The sequence below is a fragment of the Notothenia rossii genome, assembly GCF_949606895.1.
Source record: "Notothenia rossii genome assembly, chromosome: 4".
NCBI lineage: Eukaryota > Metazoa > Chordata > Actinopteri > Perciformes > Nototheniidae > Notothenia > Notothenia rossii.
The window spans coordinates 60,628,376-60,649,074 of record NC_136902.1 but is presented as its reverse complement, the minus strand read 5'-3'; the positions used below and the strand labels follow the sequence as shown (position 1 = coordinate 60,649,074).

Sequence of the window (20,699 nt, the reverse complement as noted above, 5' to 3'; positions counted from 1 at the left end):
GGGGGTAAGTCACTGAGGTCGTCAAACAACTCCACAGTGGCAAAGCACCGGGGGTGGATGAGATCCGCCCAGAAATGCTGAAGGCTCTGGGTGTTGTGGGACTGTCATGGTTGACACGTCTCATCAATGTTGCGTGGAAGTCGGAAACAGTACCGAAGGAATGGCAGACCGGGGTGGTGGTTCCCCTTTTCAAAAAGGGGGATCAGAGGGTGTGTGCCAATTACAGAGGCATCACACTACTCAGCCTCCCCGGGAAAGTTTACTCTAAGGTACTCGAAAGGAGGGTCAGGCCGATTGTCGAACCTCAGATTGAGGAGGAACAATGCGGATTCCGTCCTGAAGGATGGGTCATGACCGAAAGAACGAAATCGCGGATACAAGCGGCCGATATGGGTTTTCTCCGCAGGGTGGCTGGTGTCTCCCTTAGGGATAAGGTGAGAAGTTTGGTCATCCGGGAGGGACTCGGAGTTGAACCGCTCCTCCTTCGCGTCGAAAGGAGCCAGTCGAGGTGGTTCGGGCACCTAGTAAGGATGCCACCTGGGCGCCTCCCTAGGGAGGTGTTCCATCCACGTCCAGCTGGGAAGAGATTAAGGGGTAGACCTAGGACCAGGTGGAGGGATTATATCTCTTCGCTGGTTGATGTGGCCAGGGAAAGGAAAGTTTGGGGCTCTCTGCTGGAACTGCTACCCCCGCGACCCGACCACGGATAAGCGGGAGAAGATGGTATGCTGATATTTGGTGCTTATGTGATGTGAAATCTGAAAACGTAAAAATAAAATAATACTTATATAATAATACTATTCCGAGTGTGCTTGCTTTTCTCTTTGAAAGTCATCACATAACGGCATTGTAATACACGGTTCGGCTGCATTAAATATTACATATCTTCCGTAATTCTCTATTTATAGAGCCCTGCAGACTTCTAGACAAACAGGAGAACTGCCGCCAAAAGTGAAAAAGTGATGTGGATCATAAATATATAAGCAATTAAACAACATCTTACATTTCTTTTCACACAATACGCCTCCTGTAGTATCAACACTAATTCGGCTGACTTTTATATTTGATCCAATTGGTAGATATGCTGTATTTACACCCTTACGTTATTTAATTGTATTATTAGATATTAATAGGATCCTTATAAAGTATATTCATTACTCGTTATTCTCTACCAATAGTTAATTAAAGACTGTATATAATGACGAGTTTGCACATCCCTTTCAAGATTTTCTAAGCTAAGGTTTATTGACATATCATATTATACACAACTACGGTGTTGTTATGCAATGAATGAAAAACCTGGGTCGCAGGTTCCTCAACAGTGCATTACAAGACATCTATCAATATATGTGTATAACTCCACCATTAAACTGTCATGCTTAAACATAGTTAACATTGCAGGAAAGCAATATATTAGACGTTAAGTACTTTGTCAGGCTTAATATTTATCTGTAGATACAAATATCACTGTGTGTGCTGTGTGCTCTGCATGTGTGACCATTAAAGAGGGTTTCATCCCTCCATATTCTTCTTCTATACCCCCAAAGCTTTTTTCTTATTCAAAAGAAGACCTTTACCTAAAGTGCTCTTTAATGTTTAAATTAAGCCTTATTAGTTTGTCTGTTTTGCACATCCTCCTATTCATATATAATAATTAAATAATACAATTCAATAACGTGCTTTAACCACCAGGTGTCCCTTTCTATCAGCTCTGCACCGTTCTACCAATCTACTAATTGGATAAAATATAAAAGTCAGCCGAATTAGTGTTGATAATGCAAGGAGACGTATTTTGTGAAAAATAAATGTAAGATGTTGTTTAATTGCTTATGATCCACGTCACGTTTTCAGTTTTGGCGGCAGTTCTTCCTGTTTGTCTAGAAGTCTTCTCAGCAGGGCTCTATAAATAGAGAATTACGGCAGATATGTAATATTTAATGCAGCCGAACCGTGTATTACAATGCCGTTATATGATGATTTTCAAAGAAAAAAGCAAGCATACTCGGAATAAAGTATTATTTTATTTTTAAAAAACGTTTTCAGATTTCACATCAAATAAACACCAAATCCCAGCATGCATTGCGGCTAAACCATCCAATCATCGAGCTGAGGATCTTGACTACGTCTGTTTCCGGTTTCGTTTATCACCGATGTATTTTGTTATACACACATTCCTTCACATTTACATTTGAATTTGCATTAAAGTATTTTGTGAGGCCTTCTAACATGTTTTTAAATATAACTACGGTTGTAGTTGAAGAGTTTGTAAATTAACATGAACAGAAGCTGTGGCCTGGCAACTCAATCGCACAACGTCACGTCCGTTAATTCCACATCCACACGCATGGATTAACATCGATTTAATACATTAATGTAGCCTTTGTTTCTGCTAAAAGAGGTGTCGACCAGCTGGGGCAACAAGAAAATCGGCGTAATCGAGTGTGAATATTAAAAAATAAATCATTATTATATTAATATTGACAATAACAACCGACCATCGGGGTAGCATTTGCTTGGCATTTCCGGTTATTTCTCCACTGGTTAACATGGGTTAACAATACCGTGTAACTGTCACGTTCGAAGGGACGAAATCGTGACATCTTCACGTCTCCCAGCATGGTAAATCGTCACATGTTCACGTCTTGCCGTGATATCGGGTTGATTGTAACACATAAACACTGATGTTTAGAAATGTCAAGTGAAAGTGGGAAAGTAATCAATCAACTACATCCTCTAACTAGCCACCACTCCATAGAACAGGCATTAATAATGCAGCAATGATGATTCTCCTTCTTCACAATAACATTCCATTAGCCCCATCTTCCTTCACTGTGTATTGGCCAGCTATGTCTTCACAGTTAATTGAATACCGACATAATCAATGGATAAGAAACTGAGTCATTGGACTGCCAATAATAAAGGTTAAACCCGGGCTTGAAAGAGACCCCTGTCTCTGAACAGAGCACATTAGCACTAATCCTAATTGTAACGTAAATGAAATAAAGTCCAAAACTCACAACAAGGTTAAGCCCCTTTTCAAACGGTTGGTTCAACACATGTACAAAAAAATGTGTATCTGCACTTGGTCAAAAGCAACTCTCTAAAGACCTGGGGCCTCATTTATAACGCCGCGCGTAGGATTCACGTGGGAAGGTTGCTTACGTAGTAGAAATAAAAAAAATAGGTACAGAAATGTTCAGACATTTTCTGATTCACTAAACATTGCGTAACGGTGAGGAAAGTGAGTACAGCACTTCCTACGCCGGTTTCCCTTTATAAATCAGAATCGACTCGAAATGTGGTGCAGCTTTTGCGGGCTTCACGTAACGCCCATATTTGCCTATAAATAGTCAAAGAAACGCCCATTCATCCATTCATCTTGACTGACTTTATGAAGAAGATAGCAGGAAATGACGACAGAGCAGCTAAAAAAGACATCTCACACCGTGTCAGATTTTGGTTATTTAAATCATATTGTTTGGTCGATGCAGTTTGAACCAGAGTAGCAGCATGGAGGTCGGATCGTCACCAAAATAAATAAATAAGTGGTCAGAAAAAGGTTCATGACAAAATAAATACACATAGCCTTCCTCAGGCAGTGTGTTTGTACCGGGGACAGGAGACACCCCCTTGATGAGAAACTGTAAGAAATGATCGGGGAATCCCTCCGGAGTGGAGTCATGACGACTGGATCTGAATTATGTTTTTGTATTTGGTGGTTTGTGTCCCAGCTGTCGATCAGCTGTGCGCAGCGTCTCCACTGCAGCAACTCTATATCCACCAGTTAAAGGAAATACAACTAATGTGTTGTATTATATTAGCTGTACAATTTACCACATATGGTGTTCTTAGTTTCCATACATCCTGTGTTTTATGAGCAACTTATCAAGTCTTAGCAAATGGCATAAAACATGATTAAACATGATAGTATATAAAACCATGCTCGTATACAACCTATAGAAATTCAAAACGGCGTCAGTTTACCGCATCATTTATGAGAAAACATTTCACAACATTAACACAACATATTCGAGGTGGTTTTAAATAACATATCCGTATTTATTTGTTTCTCCAAGTTAGGTTTTTGTGTGCACTGAGGAGTCGCAAACAGGCGTTTGTTTAATCATTTTAAGATTGGGTTTGATCAATGTTTGAAAAATGAATTCTTCATATATGATAAATGAGAGGTAACATTTTATTTATGGTATTATTTCCACATATTTCTCTCCATTCTTCCTTCTGCCAACGGTGTCGCAGTTTCTCGTCTCTCCCGTTTTTGTGCTTAGTGCGTACGCATGGGTTAGAGTTTGCGTGGAGGACCGCACGTTTTCCCGTCAAGTTAGTATTTTATAAATACCAAACATTGCGTAGAAACTGGCGTACGCCATATTTTGAGCGTATATCCCTTTATAAATTAGGCCCCTGACCTTGTGCAGTTGTGGAAGGTCACACACAACACTGTGAATGGCTTTTTTAGGCAACCTTACCAGCTGACAAGGGAGATATAATTTTATGAAAGTATTGTAAAACCTTGAAGATTTGGATAAAAATACATGCACTGATAGGCTTTTCTAAACACAGCATCCACATGGGGCTCAATGGCCAGCTTATCAGAAATTAAATTGCAAAGATATTTATACAATGACAGAATCGACTACAAACCTAATAATACAGAACATTACATTACATTACATTGCATTTAGCTGACGCTTGTCAGTACAACATGTCAGTGTACATGAAAAAATAAAGTGGCGGAAGCATGAAACCAGTGATCCAGTGGGAAAAAAGAACATGACAAAATGACATTGACCCTATGCTTAGTTAGAAAATCCACCAGCAAACATACCAATTGAGGATCGATTTTGGGGATTCTCTCTAGCTTCCTTTTAAAATATGAGGCTGGATACAGTTAAAAGAAACTGATAAAAACTTTTTCACCAACCACTAGGTGTTCCAGTTGTTTAAAGGCCCAGATACACCGGCCAGTCACCTGAGAAGTCGCCGACACCGACTGTTGCGTCGCCGGACTCTCCTGCATATTTGCCTACTTCGAACACTAGAACACATCGCAAATCCGAGCCGAGCATGTATGAACTGCGTATGCGTGAGTGGCAATAACTCTACTTACCAGCAGGCGGCGGTAGTGTGTATTCATCATTCAAAAGAGGCAACAACCGGAAGACAGAGAAGAAGAACAGACTCCGTGATATAAACAAACAACAAATAGCGTTTTTCTTTCCATTTTCACTCTCGTCCATTGAAAACATGAACGAACAGGAGCTCTATAAACCGATGAGTTGAAATAGCCGTCCGTGTGTGTTCCATCTTACATTTTAAATCATTTGTTTACCTCCCTCACTTCCGTTAACGCTTCTCATGCACTGATTCGCTAGCTGAACAGCCAATCGGTGTTATCCCTTTGTCCAATTTCCGGTGGTGTTCCCGACGCCGATTCAACATGTTGAATCGGCAAGAAAAGGCATCAGGTCGGCAAAAAAGACCCGACGGTGCGGCGCACACCACTCCGAATAGGGCGTGCCCACGCTCATGTTCGGACCCGACTCCCATTTACTGCCGATTTCGGACCGGTGTATCTGGGCCTTAATAGGGAGCTAGTCCCTGTGTGACCTATAATTAAATTGTAGTGTGTTTTCCCTCCAATGATATCATAAAAAGAGAGAAAGGTGCCCCCCGGCCTGTGGTTGAGTGACTTTGGAACTTTATTTATTGGCACAGTAACAATATTGGAATCCTTCCAAAGACAAGGGACCCAATGGAGTTGAATTGACAATGTGAAGATAAAACCTAATACAACACTAACCTGCACACTGTTCTGCTGAGTAACTTTAGTCTTGAAACTGTCAGCTCATCAATAAAATCATGGACATTATAACGAATATGAAGAGGGCTCAGTTTATTAGAGGTATGAGGGTCAGGCTTGCCATGAAGCAGTATTTGAAACTTCTTAGACTGCATGCCAATCACACTCCCAGTCTCTATAACAGTCCCTGAGGCATTGGATGGACTCCATTAGCAGACAGGAACTAATGTTGTTCTGGCTTGTGTTTCGACAGGAACAAACCATGTACACAACATTGTGATCCGACATCCCGAAGGGGATTTTTTGCTTCCTTGATAGGTCAATAAAATGTTGTATGATGCGTCGGACACATAACATAAAATTGGTTAAAATGACACAAGACTTTCCTGCTTTGAGTTGATTAAAAGCACCTATTATATAGGAATATTCCAAAAGGGTTGCCAAGTTTGTTCTATCTTCTCCACACAAACGGACGTCAGTGGCTGGGAGATATCGCACTATCACAGTTCAAAGGGTTTAATTGAAGACATTCATCAGTAAGGTTAGCCCGTGTGCCAGAGTCGTTCAAAGTGAGCCATGAATCACTGGAAGCATACAGGATGTTAGCATAATCCCATGTACTCCGCGGCAGCAAAGCTTTCTAATGTGACACACAGGAGAGAGGGCATCCGGGGCATATAAGGGTTTACTGTTGACTTGATGTCCCCTACAGCCCGTATGTGTGACCTACCATGTCCTTCAACCACTCAACCCCCACACACTGTTGGACGTTCCCATCTCCCCTTTCCCCCCTGATTACCTGACATTCCATTCCCCCTTCTATCAACTCATCTGTTCCCTCCCATCCTTCAATCTTTATTAGAACTCCTCCCATCCCCCCTCTTATACTTGAACCAGCCATAAAGGGATCAGCTTATTGAAATGGGAGCCAGAAAGAGCTGTCCTTCAACTGGCAACACCTCAGCTGGCAGGGCAGGACAAAGCTTGCTACTGATTGATGGTGACTGTCAAGAAGAGTAACGGAGAGTCAAATGAAGAGGAATAGGAGAGGAGGGAGGGAGTGAATGTGGATGGAAAATGGGTGAAACTGGACAAAATAGGGGGAGATCTTTTTATAAAAGTTAAAACCAAAAAGTAAAGTTCTGACACCATTGCAGTTCAATAGCGTGTTAGCTAATTAATTACAGCTGCCCAGGTTACTTTTACAGGGGCAGCGCTTCAAAACAGCTGGTGTGAGATGAAGCAAAAGGACCAGATGTGGTCTTCGGAGAACACTTAAGTTGTATCTTTCGAAAGCTGCAGCACCTGAATGGAGCCTACCTCTTGATTTATACTATTCCCCCCTGGCTGCTCTACCTTAAATGGCTATCTGACTCTGACAGCTTATCCAGAATGCAGCTGTTCTTCAACTTTCCACACTGCACTGCTCCTCAGCTCCCTTCCTTGGTTACCAGGGGCTGCCCAATATCCCTCAAGACACTGTTACTGGCTTATTTTACTATGATGGATCAGGCCCTCCCAAGGAGACATAATTAAGCCGTACACTTGAGCATGTGCACTTTGCACTTTAGTGGATGCTTTAACAGCTCTTCATCAGGGATCACCTGCCACGCCAAGTATCCACTGAACTGAATGACATCAACTTCAAACTCCTCTTAGCACTGCTAATGTGGGCCCTGTAGTTGTTATTACATCAAGGATAAATAAGAGGTAAACAAGCTATGTATTTAGGTTTGTGTAACATTATTTTACATTGCATGTAACTGAGCTGACACTTTTATTCAAGGCGATTTTCATACACTTCAATAACACGTACCGTAGACATGCCTACGGGAGCAACTTGGGGTTCAGTGATTTGCACAAGGACATGTTGACTGCAGGGGCACCAGGAACCACTGACCCTCTGATTAGTAGACACCCTTTCCCCCCCCCCCCTTCTGCCAGAGTCGAACTAATTCTTCTCACAATGACATATTCATATAAATATTGCATGCAGAGCATCAGATGAGAAAGTGGTGTGGCAAATAAGGAGGGTGATAGTTTTGTAAATTGACATTTGCAATATGGTGTGATGCGGTATATGTGGAAAATATGCCAAGTATCGTGCAAATAGAGACAAAAGAAAACACAAGTCACAAAGAATCAGACGGTATAAGTTTCAGCATGGCTGCTTTTTATGCTTATGACAATGACAGTTATACTACAACATGTTCACCATCCATTCAGGCTGCGTTCTAGCACACTGAGTGATGGGCTTGTATCAGTTAGTAGGACTAAATAACAGACTGGGATCAGTTTCGGCATTATATCTTTTGTCCATGCGTGTGTCGTCTACCTCTCTTGCAGAGAGGCTGTCACATTCCATCAACCTCTGCTGTTATTCAAGGTGACCACACACACACACACATACACACACACACACACACACACACACACACACACACACACACACACACACACACACACACACACACACACACACACACACACACACACACACACACACACACACACACACACACACACACACACACACACACACACACACACACACACACACACACACACTCCTCATGACGGAGATGTCGTTGTGGTGTTGAGAGGCAGTTGGTCATATTCAGAGTGGAGATCTTTAGCGCTTGTCCCCCTAATGTGTCAAAGTGTACAATTAGCACAATAGTTGTGTGTTAGTGTTACCCCTGTCACTTGAATGTGTTTCACTTTTTTTTTAGCCCTTTCCCAACATGTGCCAAGCAAACGTTACGGGTACTTTCCCTCTGAATCATTGCCTCCTTTTGAGTGAAAATATATGCTGTCATTTGACTGGAGGTGAATACAAATTCTGAGAGATCGAAACAATTCAGGAAACAGTGTTTTTCTTTTTCTACATGGAACCCAAATATGATCATGTTCTATCAGGCAATCAATTACACAAAGTCATTGGAGACCCATGATGAAATTGGTGAAATAAAAGCAATAGGGATCGATGTTCTTTCAGTCTGCCGGTGGACGAGTGTCAGCTCACAGGCTAACAGGATAACACTACAACTGGGAATTTCTTGGCTTGTCCGTGTTTTATATTTTAAAACATTCAATAGCTTGACTTTTAACATTTCATCAATTAATGTACTGTCCTTTTAAAGTAAAGACAATGCTGGATCTTTTTGTTGTTTAATGTGCAATACACTACACAGCAGCTTCAAGACATGATGAAACGATATCTTTCACTTGGCACCAATTCTTTGATTTCACCGGAAAGGGGACGGGCCGTCATTTTGCTGTGCAGTGACGTAGTGCTGCTCTCATCTATTGTGTTTTGACAGCTGATGGGATGTCAACATAGTATTGCAGTCCAAAGTCAAATGTACCTTACTACAGTTCCCAGCAGCAGGGAAAACGTGATGCAACCATATGACAAGCTGTACATGCACACAAAATAGATGGAGAGAAAGGAGCTATTCCTAAAATGAACACACAGAGGAGACAAGGATAAGAAGAAGAATCTGCATAGACGGGAAGGCTTAATGAAGATATCATGACAAAGAAGCGTTTATGGGAGATTCACTAGAGGGAAGAAAGGAAAGAAGCAGGAACAGCTAGAGAGAAAGAGAGAGGGATTAGGATGGCACAATATGTGGCACAAGAGAATGAGAGAGAAGGTCATCTGAGGCTGATCTCTCTCTGGGGGGCAACAATGAATGAAGGCTCTCTCTCTCTCACATACACGCACCTCCACAGGGCAGAATGCAAAGGCAGAATAAGGTTGTATAAACTGAAGGAGAGAAGATTGAATGCTCCCGTGTTTCCCCCTTGTTTTAGCATGACCTGAAGAATATAAAGGCACACTCTCAAAAGTAACACAAGCAGTATTTATATCAATGATAGATGACAGCTTCTCATATATTTATAGAAAAATACTTTGCCTATTCCCTGTGATGCTTTATATAGACTGTGCTGGTTCTTTCACAGTGAGGTCAAAGGTAAGGAGAGCAGGACTCACAGGGATTAGGGATGCTTCCTAATGAGGACTCTGAAGCAGACCTTAGGTTAAAAGTGATGTCAAGCCGGCAAACTCAGTTTAACTGCTCTCTCCCCCCTCCCCTTTTGTCTGATACCAAGTGAAAGCGAGAAATAATTTTGTTATTGAAAAAACAATCGCAAATATTTGGAGAGCTAAGATGGCAATTATGAGGCTAAAACTAACAGGCAGATAAGCTAACAAGCTTAAAGCAAGCTTAAAACACAAGGTTTTCTGTTGTCAGTAGGATGTTTGGTTAATAAGAAAAGAGGGAACGCTATATGGAAACGCTATCGCCGGATGCTCAATTGGACTTTTGTTTTCACTTTGGAGTTCCTGGTAGAATATGACTGACAGTTAATCAGTCCAATACAAGAGCAGCAGAACATAAGGAAACATTCAAAAATATTTGTATGAAAATAGAGTGACCAAGTGATGCTCTGGAAAAAAACTGAGCAGCAGATACAGATTTTCCCTGAGCTCAAAACCCAACTGTATATTATTATCTTCTTCCCAAATTAAAACATCTGCTAAACGTTTACAAAAAAAAAACCTAGAAAGAGAAAGTCAGCAATAACAATGAACAAAAGATGAGAATGGATTCATCTGTATATGGTAATCTCCTTTCTCGTCTGCCTTTTGTCTGCTTTCTCCACAGAGCTGCGAGGTGCAACACAGAAATATCTTCTATTGTTTTACACACCATGGAGGTGTTTCACATAACATCCAGTTACACATTGTCCTGCGGGGAGCAACAATAACATTGATGTATTCAACAACTGTAGCGCTTGCAGTGCAACTTATGTTTCAATAAGCGTTGTAAAATCGGTTGAAGGATTTGCAGTCACAGTAACTGACTGAGTAGTGGAGACAAAACTTTTGCAGATGCTGAGATATCATGATCTTTACTACCAATCATTGGTCGAGCTCAAGCAAGTCTACAGCCATATTGGCAATTTCTATTGGGGCGAACTTGTTAATATGCTTATGATCAGCAGGGAAAGGTAACAGTGTTCGCCATTAGTTGATCACATTAGCATGCTAACATTTGAAAGGTTAGACTGGTATCAATATAATTTCTAATTGTATTTGACAATGGTACATTAACAAAAGCCAGGTATAATAATAATAATAATAATAATGCATTTATTTTATAAGGCGCCTTTCAAGGCACTCAAGGTCGCCGTACAACAAGGTTAAAAACAATTTTTACAAACATAGTTAAAAGCAAAACACAGTTTAAAAACATAACTACTAAAAACATACAGCTTGCAGCACAGGTCAGCCATACGCTTGCCTGAACAGGTGGGTTTTGAGGTGAGTTTGAAAAGTGGTGATAGTGTCCATGTTTCTAATATCAGGGGGGAGGGAGTTCCAGAGGTGAGGGGCAGAGCGGCTGAAGGCTCTTGACCCCATGGTGGAGAGACGGGCTGGGAAAACTTTGAGAGTGATGGAGGAGGCAGACCTAAGAGACCGGGTGGGAATGTTGACATGGACAAGGTCAGACAGGTATGGGGGGGCGAGGTTATGAATGGCTTTGAAAGTATGAAAGAGGATCTTGTAGTCAATGCGGTGTTTAATGGGAAGCCAGTGGAGTTGGTGTAGTACAGGGGTGATGTGACTGATGACAGGGGTTCTGGTGATGATACGGGCAGCAGCGTTTTGGACCAGTTGGAGTTTGTGTAGGTGTTTGTGGGGGAGACCATAGAGAAGGGAATTGCAATAGTCCAAGCGGGAGGTGACGAGAGAGTGGACCAGGATAGCGGCACTGTGGGGAGTGAGTGAGGGGCGGAGGCGGTTGATGTTTCTGAGATGAAAATAGGCAGACCGGATGGTGTTGTTGATATGGGTGTGGAAGGAGAGGGTGCTGTCGAGGACGACACCCAGACTCTTGACCTGAGGGGAGGGGGAAACCGGGGAGTTGTCGATGGTGAGAGTAAAACTGGGTTGCTTGGTGAGTGTGAGTTTTGAACCAATGAGGACTACCTCAGTTTTATCACTGTTGAGTTTTAGGAAATTTGAGGTGAACCAGGATTTGATTTCCTGTAAACAGGTACAGAGGGAGGGGGGTGGGAAGGTGGAAGAGGGTTTGGAGGAGACGTATAGCTGGGTGTCGTCCGCATAGCAGTGGAAATTGATGTTATGTTTACGGAAAATCTGTCCAAGGGGGAGGAGGTAGATGATGAAGAGGATGGGGCCAAGGACAGAGCCCTGGGGGACACCGGAGGAGATGAGGGAGGGATGGGATGTGAATGATTTTAACTGAATGAACTGAGTACGGCCGGAGAGATATGAGTGAAACCAGTCTAGGGGTGTGTCAGATAAGCCAATGGATGTAAGTCGGTCAAGGAGGGTGGAGTGGGAAATGGTGTCAAAGGCTGCACTTAAATCAAGGAGGATGAGGATGGATAATTGTCCAGAGTCAGCTGCTATCAGGAGGTCGTTTGTGATTTTAATGAGGGCTGTTTCTGTACTGTGACGGGGGCGAAAACCGGACTGGAACTGTTCATAAAGGTTATTGTTGGTGAGGTGTGTCTGAATCTGTGATGCCACTGCTTTTTCTAGTATTTTAGCGAGAAAAGGTAGGTTGGAGATGGGGCGGAGGTTGTTGAAGATGTTGGGATCTAGACCAGGTTTCTTTAATAACGGTGTGACAGCTGCAGTTTTGAGGGCTGAGGGGACAGAACCAGAGGTGAGGGAGGAGTGAATAATGGCAGTTATCAGGGGCAGCAGTGAGGGGAGGGAGGCTATAACCAGGGAGGATGGGAGGGGGTCAAGTTGGCAGGTGGATGGCTTGGAATTCCGGATGATTTTGGATAAATCCGCAGCAGAGGGGAGTTCGAAGCAGGAGAGAGGTAGAGAGAGGGGGGGGTGGGGGACAAAAGGAGGTGGACAACTGGACGTGTGAGGGGTCAGTTGCTGGTGAATGGTGTCTATTTTTGTGTTAAAAAATGACATCAGGGAGTTGCAGTGGTCAGTGGAGTAAAAGTGTGGGGGGAGGGAATCAGGGGGGCGGAGTGATTTGTTGACCACTGAGTGCAGGGCCCTGGTGTTTCCAGCACCAGCAGTAATTTTTGCTGTAAAATATTGGGATTTGGCTGAGGAGAGGGCATCTTTGTATATGAGGATGTGGGTATGGTACATTTGTTTGTGTATGGTGAGTCCGGTTTTGCTGAAAAGCCTCTTCAGCTGACGACCTTCGGCTTTCAGCTGACGTAGGTGGGGGGTGAACCAGGGAGCAGAGCGGGGGAATGAAACAGTCCGGGATTTGAGGGGGGCAAGTGAATTTAACAGAGTCTGGAGACCATTGTTATACAAGAGAACCAGCTGTTCCGGGGTACATGGGGGGGTGATGGTGGGAAAACAGTCAATACCAGTTGTGAGGTCGGTTACATTGATGTTTTTGATATTACGGAAGGACATAGTGCGTGACAGTTTGATTTTGGACAGTGACAGACTTAAATTAAATGAAATGAGCATGTGGTCAGAGATGGGGAGACAGACAGCAGAACAGTTTAGGGGAGTGACACCAGCACAACAGACTATGTCCAGAATATGACCTTTCGAATGAGTAGGGAAGTCAACATGTTGTTGAAGACCAAAGCTGTCCAGGCATGAGATGAAGTCCTTAGTGAGAGAAAGATTAATTTTGTCCAAATGAATATTAGCATAACCTAACAGAATGATATTGGATGAGAGTGAACAAATGTGAGTGAGAAGTGTGGTGAATTCATCAGTGAAGTCCTTGTTAGGTTTGGGTGGGCGGTATATAATGACTAAAATAGTTGGAGTAGGTCCATTTAGTTGTATAGCCACGGACTCGAATGAGCGAGACACTGGCACGGTGACAGCTGAGACCTTCCAAGTCTCGCGGTGTAATATCGCGAGACCGCCTCCTCTGCCGGTGAGACGGGGTTGACAGGTGTAAACAAACCCAGGGGGAATTGACTCGTTTAACTGAGAATAATCATCAGGATGTTGCCATGTCTCCGTTAGACAAAGGAAGTCATACTTGCAGTCACGGAGGAGGTCCTGTAGAAGTAATCCCTTGCCAGTGAGGGAGCGGATGTTAAATAAGCCAAATTTGACGTCGGACTGCTGGTTGGAGAAGCCAACGTTAACCGACCTAGCCAGGCGAGTTAACGAGCTGTGATCCACCTTCCTACGGATGGTTCTCCGAGGGCGACGGCGGGTGGAAGACCAGATGGAGTTGATAGCAGTGGAGTCATCGATATGGACACTTCGTCCGGCTCCGCGATGGGTGTACCTCCGATGAGGACGGCGGGCGATGTTGTAAGTTATTAAGATACATTGTCTGGGGACCAGGAATGCTTGTAATGAATGTTATTGCAATACATCCAATACTTGGTGGTATATTGTACTCATGGCCAATGTAGTGCACTTACTGACATCCCTAGCCCGGCTTAAAACAACCAGCATTCAAAAAATTCAACTCAATAGCATTTTCTCTCTGCATGATTAATGGCTACATCTTCCTAATTCCCACACCAGTAGACGAATGAAGCAGCAATTCAGCCCTATGACATTATGCTATTCATCCCAAGCACTATGTCGAATGAATTGTCCATTAGAATGAACACTTATCTGATTCAGGATGTGCTTTGGGAAACCCATTAGGAAAGGACACTGGCCGATTCTCATTTTTTTTTACATTACATTGCATTTAGCTGACGCTTTTATCCGAAGCGACTTACAATAAGTGCGTTCGACCAACAAGATAAAAACTTGAAGAAAACAGAGTCATATAAGTACATCAGGTTTCATAGAGCTAAAACATTTCAAGTGCTACTCAACTGGCTTTAGATAAGCCAGTCCTTTATTAGTATATAAGTGCTTTGTTAGTAATTATATCGCTCGAAGTGGAGTTGAAAGAGATGAGTTTTCAGTCTGCGCCGGAAGATGTGCAAGCTATCTGCTGTCCTGATTTCAATGGGGAGCTCATTCCACAATTTTGGAGCCAGGGTAGCAAACCCACAAGTTTTTGCTGATGGGAACTTGGGTCCCCCTCGCAGTGCGGGACTGCGGGTGCAGCGAGCCGTTTGGCTGATGCAGAGCGGAGTGCACATGCTGGGGTGTATGGTTTAACCATGTCCTGGATGTAGGAAGGGCACGATCCATTCGCAGCATGGTACGCAAGTACCATTGTCTTGAAGTGGATTCTAGCAGTTACTGGAAGCCAGTGAAGGGAGCGGAGGAGCGGCGTGGTGTGGGAAAATGTTGGAAGGTTGAAGACCAGACGAGCAGCTGCATTCTGGATGAGCTGCAGAGGTTGGATGGCACATGCAGGTAGACCATCCAGGAGGGAGTTGCAGTAGTGGTGTAATTTGCTGTACTTACATTGGCTGTTTTGAGTGCATAAGTGCGTTCCAATGCAAAGTATGGGCAAGTACCTGGATGGTGCACTCAGATAGGTCATAGAGTTGGATGTGGAACAATTGACACTTCCAAAGTGACGGAACCTGATGCAATTGCTGTACCTACAGACAACACAGCACTAAAAATACATTTAAAGGTCCCGTGTAATGCTTTTCCGGTTATTACCCGTCCCCTTGTGTGTTATGAAGGTTTTTCTGCATGTAAACGGTCTGCAGAGTCACAAACCCTCAAAGTTCACCCTGTAGTGAGTAAAACTCTAACACAGAAAGTATCTGTCTATGCTGCCACAGAACGCCTCGTTGGAGATTTCTCTTTTTCCTCCTGGGTACAGTGACGTGCCCATACCCAAACCAATCCATGGAGCTCCACACGCACGCACGCACGCACGCACGCACGCACGCACGCACGCACGCACGCACGCACGCACGCACGCACGCACGCACGCACGCACGCACGCACGCACGCACGCACGCACACACACACACACACACACACACACACACACACACACAGAGCAGCAAAACTGTGATGCGCTGGGGGGGGGCGGGTGTTAGTGGAGCCTCGCAGATGGGGGTGCTGCAGCCCCCTCAGCATCCCCTCCTTCCCGCGTCCATTCGCGATGTTCCGCAGACCCCACGCAGCAAGCAGGAACTGCAGCAGCGAGCCCCGCAACGTCCCGCCAACACGGCACCCAGACCCCACGCAGCATTTTCATCTGTTTGTCCTTACTGGTGTCATTTTCTGGTTGCTAACGCCATTGTAAAACATAAACACTGATGTTACGCTGTAACGATGGTGATCTCATCAGAACAGAGTGGGCGTGCTGACCAATCAGAGCACAGTGGGCTCACGGGGGGGAACGGAGAGTGAAAACACATACAGTATATACAGAAATGCTGTATGAGAAACCAATGTGAGTTTGGAAAATTGCACAGTATAAATCTATTATATTATAGCCATGACATGGGACCTTTTAAGAAAGCTCTGATGGTCAATGTAGATGGAATGCGAATGGATCTGGCCCTTCCTACATCCAGGACATGGTTAAACCATACACTCCACTCTGTATCAGCCAAACGGCTCGCTGCACCCGCAGTCCCGCACTGCGAGGGGGACCCAAGTTCCCATCAGCAAAAACACGTGGGTTTGCTATCCTGGCTCCAAAATGGTGGAATGAGCTCCCCATTGACATCAGGACAGCAGATAGCTTGCACATCTTCCGGGGCAGACTGAAAACTCATCTCTTTCGACTCCACTTGGAGCGATAGAATTACTAACAAAGCACTTATATACTAATAAAGGACTGGCTTAAAGCCAGTTGAGTAGCACTTGAAATGTTTTAGCTGTATGAAACCTGATGTACTTATATGACTCTGTTTCCTTCAAGTTTGTATCTTGTTGGTCGATCACACATATTTTAAGTCACTTTGGATAAAAGCGTCAGCTAAATGCAATGTAATGTAATGTAGATGATCTCTCACACCAGCACCAGAGCAGAGCAGCTTTTAAATATCCCTGATGAATGAAACACAATACCTCCCCCGTTGGTTTACAACACTTTAAAGGCCCGGACACACCAATCTGACAACGAAGAACTGACACAGTCGGACCCCGACAGTTGCGTCGCCTCGCGTCTCTGCGTTTTGGCCAGGTGTCGCACTGGAACACACCGCAAAGACTTCAGCCGACGGCCAAGACGCACGTAGGAACTGCCCATGCGTGAGTGGCAATAACTCTCCTTACCAGCAGTAGTGTGCATTCGTGATTCAAAAGAGGCAACAACCGGAAGACAGACTGCGTGATAACTGAGAGAAGAAGAACAGACTGCGTGATACAAACTAACAACAATTAGCGTGTGCGTTCCATTTTCACTCTACAACGAGAAGCTCATGGGGCTTTCCCCAACCTGTGTCGAGAGCTGGAGTTCAATGAAATCTCAGATTTGCCTTCTTAATAGTTTGTTTGGGTCCGTCACTTCCGTTTCGCTTCTCATGCACTGATTCGCTAGCTTAACAGCCAATCAGTGATTTATTTTGCCGACTGCCTTTGGCCGAAAAGGCGTCGGCCCGGCTGAAAAGACCCAACGGTGCGGGACACACCAATCTGAGTAGGGCGTGTCAACGCTTATCGTCGGCCTGACGCCCACCGACGCCGATAATCGTCCTGGTGTGTCAGGGCCGTTTTCGTTAGTCGGACGACGAAGCGTGCCCTGTCGCCCAAACTCAATTATGTGTGTCCCGCACCGTCGGCCGTGACACGCCTTATTTGGCCTTTCATGTTGAATCGGCCATGCGTCGGGTCGGGAAGTCGGGCCAATAAATCACTCTGATTGGCTGTTCAGCTAGCGAATCAGTGCATGAGAAGCGAAACGGAAGTGAGGGACGTAAACAAACGCTTTAAGAAGGCACGAAGAATGTCTTCCGCAAGCAACACTCCAATTGCTGATAGCTCCAGTACCGCACGAGACATGTTTTCGATGGACGAGAGTGAAAATGGAACGCACACGCTATTTGTTGTTTGTTTATATCACGGAGTCTGTTCTTCTTCTCTGTCTTCCGGTTGTTGCCTCTTTTGAATGACGAATACACACTACCGCCGCCTGCTGGTAAGGAGAGTTATTGCCACTCACGCATGCGCAGTTCTTACGTGCTACTTGGTCGTCGGCTGAAGTCTTTGCGGTGTGTTCCAGTGTGACCAAGGCCAAGAAGCAGGAGACGTCGGGATGTGTTCTTTGGTGTCAGTTTGGTGTGTCAGGGCCTTAAGACATTTAGAGATAATAGCCTGAATTCATTCTCGGTTTCACAGTCAGATAATCCTTTCCCTATCTTAATCTGTCTCATAATAAAACAAAACACAATGGCAGTAAAACGAAATAAAAATACTTCAGTAATACCCAGACAGGCTGAAGGCTATCAACCTGGCTAAATCTTCTTTAATTATGACATAAAACTCTAAATCACACATATTTGGATGAAACCCTTTAACCTGCCAGAGGCTTCGTTCTGCAGACCCAACAAACAATGGATTAAATGGAAATGATTCCTTTGGTTTTGGCGTCAAGGCAGTAACTCATAATGAACTCCTTGATGAATAAAAAACAACATAACACACATTGGTTAAAAAGATTTAGCATGTAGAGATTTAGAGATTAATGTATTCCCTCTTTCTCAGTAAATTAATAATTTCAATAATTTTATCTCAAAATAAGACAAAAAAGTAAACCATAGCACTAAGACTAAATGCTGAACCTACACTGGATGGAATAGAAAGTATTCAATTTGACTGACTGTTTGGTGAGACAGAGACATAGCCTATAGGCAGACTAAAAATAACTAATTCAGAGCGGGAATGAATTAAAACTCATTTATATCTGCACGAGCCATACATGTGTAGTCCCATCCCATCCATTAATGTACTGCTTGTTAACGTGTGGAGACACTTAGAATGTATTGTCATGTCATACCTTCACTGCAGACTCAGTTCAATTCAATTGTCAAGACTGGGGGTCGATACCTTAGTTTCACGCTCCATGCTGTCCTTTTCTGTTGTTCGCAGACACACTTTATAAACCGTATTGTATAGCTTTCCGATTTTCCTACCAGCATTCCGTAGTTTACGGTTCCTAAGCACGGACAGAATGACGAGCAGGTTTCCCAGGACATCCACTACAGTAGTGAAGATCAGCACGGTGGCCAGAACCGCCGTTGCCCAGGCAGGACGCGCTGCCCCCGGGCTCGGCTCCGGTCCCTGTCCGGTACGACTCTTCAACAGCGACTCATCCTCCAGCATGTCCATAGTCTCTCTTCCCGCCTCCCTCACACCCCACAGTGGGTGTGAGTGGACGAAAGCATACTTCTAACTGTGACAGCAAAAAAATATGTGGCTGCAGGTTTTCCCTGCCATGTCACAGAATGCGGAGCCTCCCCGCCGTCCCGCAGCCTGTCCCCCCGGAGCGGACCGCCCGGACCCAGACAGCGCAGGGACCCTGGGGGTGGGAGCAGAGATGCGCAGCCTGAATTTCCATACCTCCTCCTCCACCTATTTCTCTATTCCTCCCCCTGCTCTGTCTCACCATATAATAGCTCCTCTTCTCTGCCTCTCCAGACCATGCTTCAGAACACCCCCCCCCCCCTCCTTCTCCATCTCTGTTGCGAATGGGACTTGACTGAGTCAACTCTGAGCCTCCTTTGAGATTCTGTTGTAAAAATACAGATAAAAAGCATTCACAATCTTACCATAGGCCTACACATTTATTGGCATAGAAAATAAACTTTTAAGGGCCAAAGTAAAAGCAGTCATTATAATAACTGATTTCAGAACCATATATTGGAAATAACTGCATTGTAAATTATTTTTGTATAGCCTACTGATTTTTAGAACGGTCGGAAAAATCTAGTGGAGGGACAAGTACAATATTGACTTTGTTGTGGAATTGTTGAGGAGTAGCCTAGTAGTAGACCTACCTAATGCAACCCTGTCTCCTAAAAATTACGTTTCCACAGAACTAAACTGCATTCTCAATTACGTTTAGCTAGAAACGTATTTTCTCCCACGTTACGTTTGTAATGAACGTATCTCAAATACGTTTATTTTCTACATATCTTCTAGAAACATATTTTCTCCCACGTTACGTTAGTTATGAACATCTTAAATACGTTTATTTTCTACATATCTTTGACATTTATTGTCTTGCTTATAATAATGATAATAGTCATTTATAAATATCATTTTAGAGCACACATTTGAAATCGACTATCGGGCTCGATATATGGTTAAATTAAAATCAGTAGACGAGGCTGTAATTTCGCCAGCTGTTACTCTCATGAGCGAGGCAGAAAATAATAGTTTTAAAATTGCCAAAAAGCTGCTGTGTCGTTTAATGCACCTCATACATTAAAACAAATCCAGAGTTACGTGTTTCTGTACTTACTCTTACCTAAGAAGAAAGGATAGTAACAGAAGATCTCTGTGCATTCAGGCTTGATCGCCGTTCAAATGACAGCGTTGGTTTCCCCAAAAGTGGGCGGGGCTGTAAAGTGACTTTACACTCTATTATTCAAAACCATTCTATTTATTCTAATGTAAATTACATGCCAGTGTTTTATCTTTTTATTTATTTGTTTTTAATTTAAATCGTATAATGTCAGACTTTTTTTGCCGTCTGTGAGGAAAATAAATGGGGATTAGAGCCTCAAAATACTGAAATCTGTATTTTTTAAAATCTTTTTTTCCTTCTAATTTGTTATTCTTTTATATATAACAGACTGTTATTAACTCAAAAATAACACACAATTATCCTTGTTTTTATTTATTCGTTTAATTCTATAATCTTGGGCTTTTTAGCATGCTTTTTAGCCGTAAATAAAGTCACCGGAAACAGACGGCACATTTCGACTGAACTGATTACCCAAGATCCTCAGCTTGAAGCTCGTTGATTGGATGTTTTAGCCGCAATGCACGCTG

General features: G+C 43.6%; 1 protein-coding gene across 1 annotated transcript in view; it reads right to left on the bottom strand.

Moving 5' to 3' along the window:
• Positions 1 to 20,699, bottom strand: part of LOC307036610 (melatonin receptor type 1B-B-like) — a 133,644-nt gene that overhangs the window by 89,599 nt on the left and 23,346 nt on the right. The window contains exon 3 of the mRNA XM_079677081.1: positions 18,836 to 19,431. Within this exon, the coding sequence (XP_079533207.1) occupies positions 18,836 to 19,031 (196 nt within the window). The 5' untranslated portion in view covers positions 19,032 to 19,431. The remainder of the gene's footprint in view (positions 1 to 18,835; positions 19,432 to 20,699) is intronic.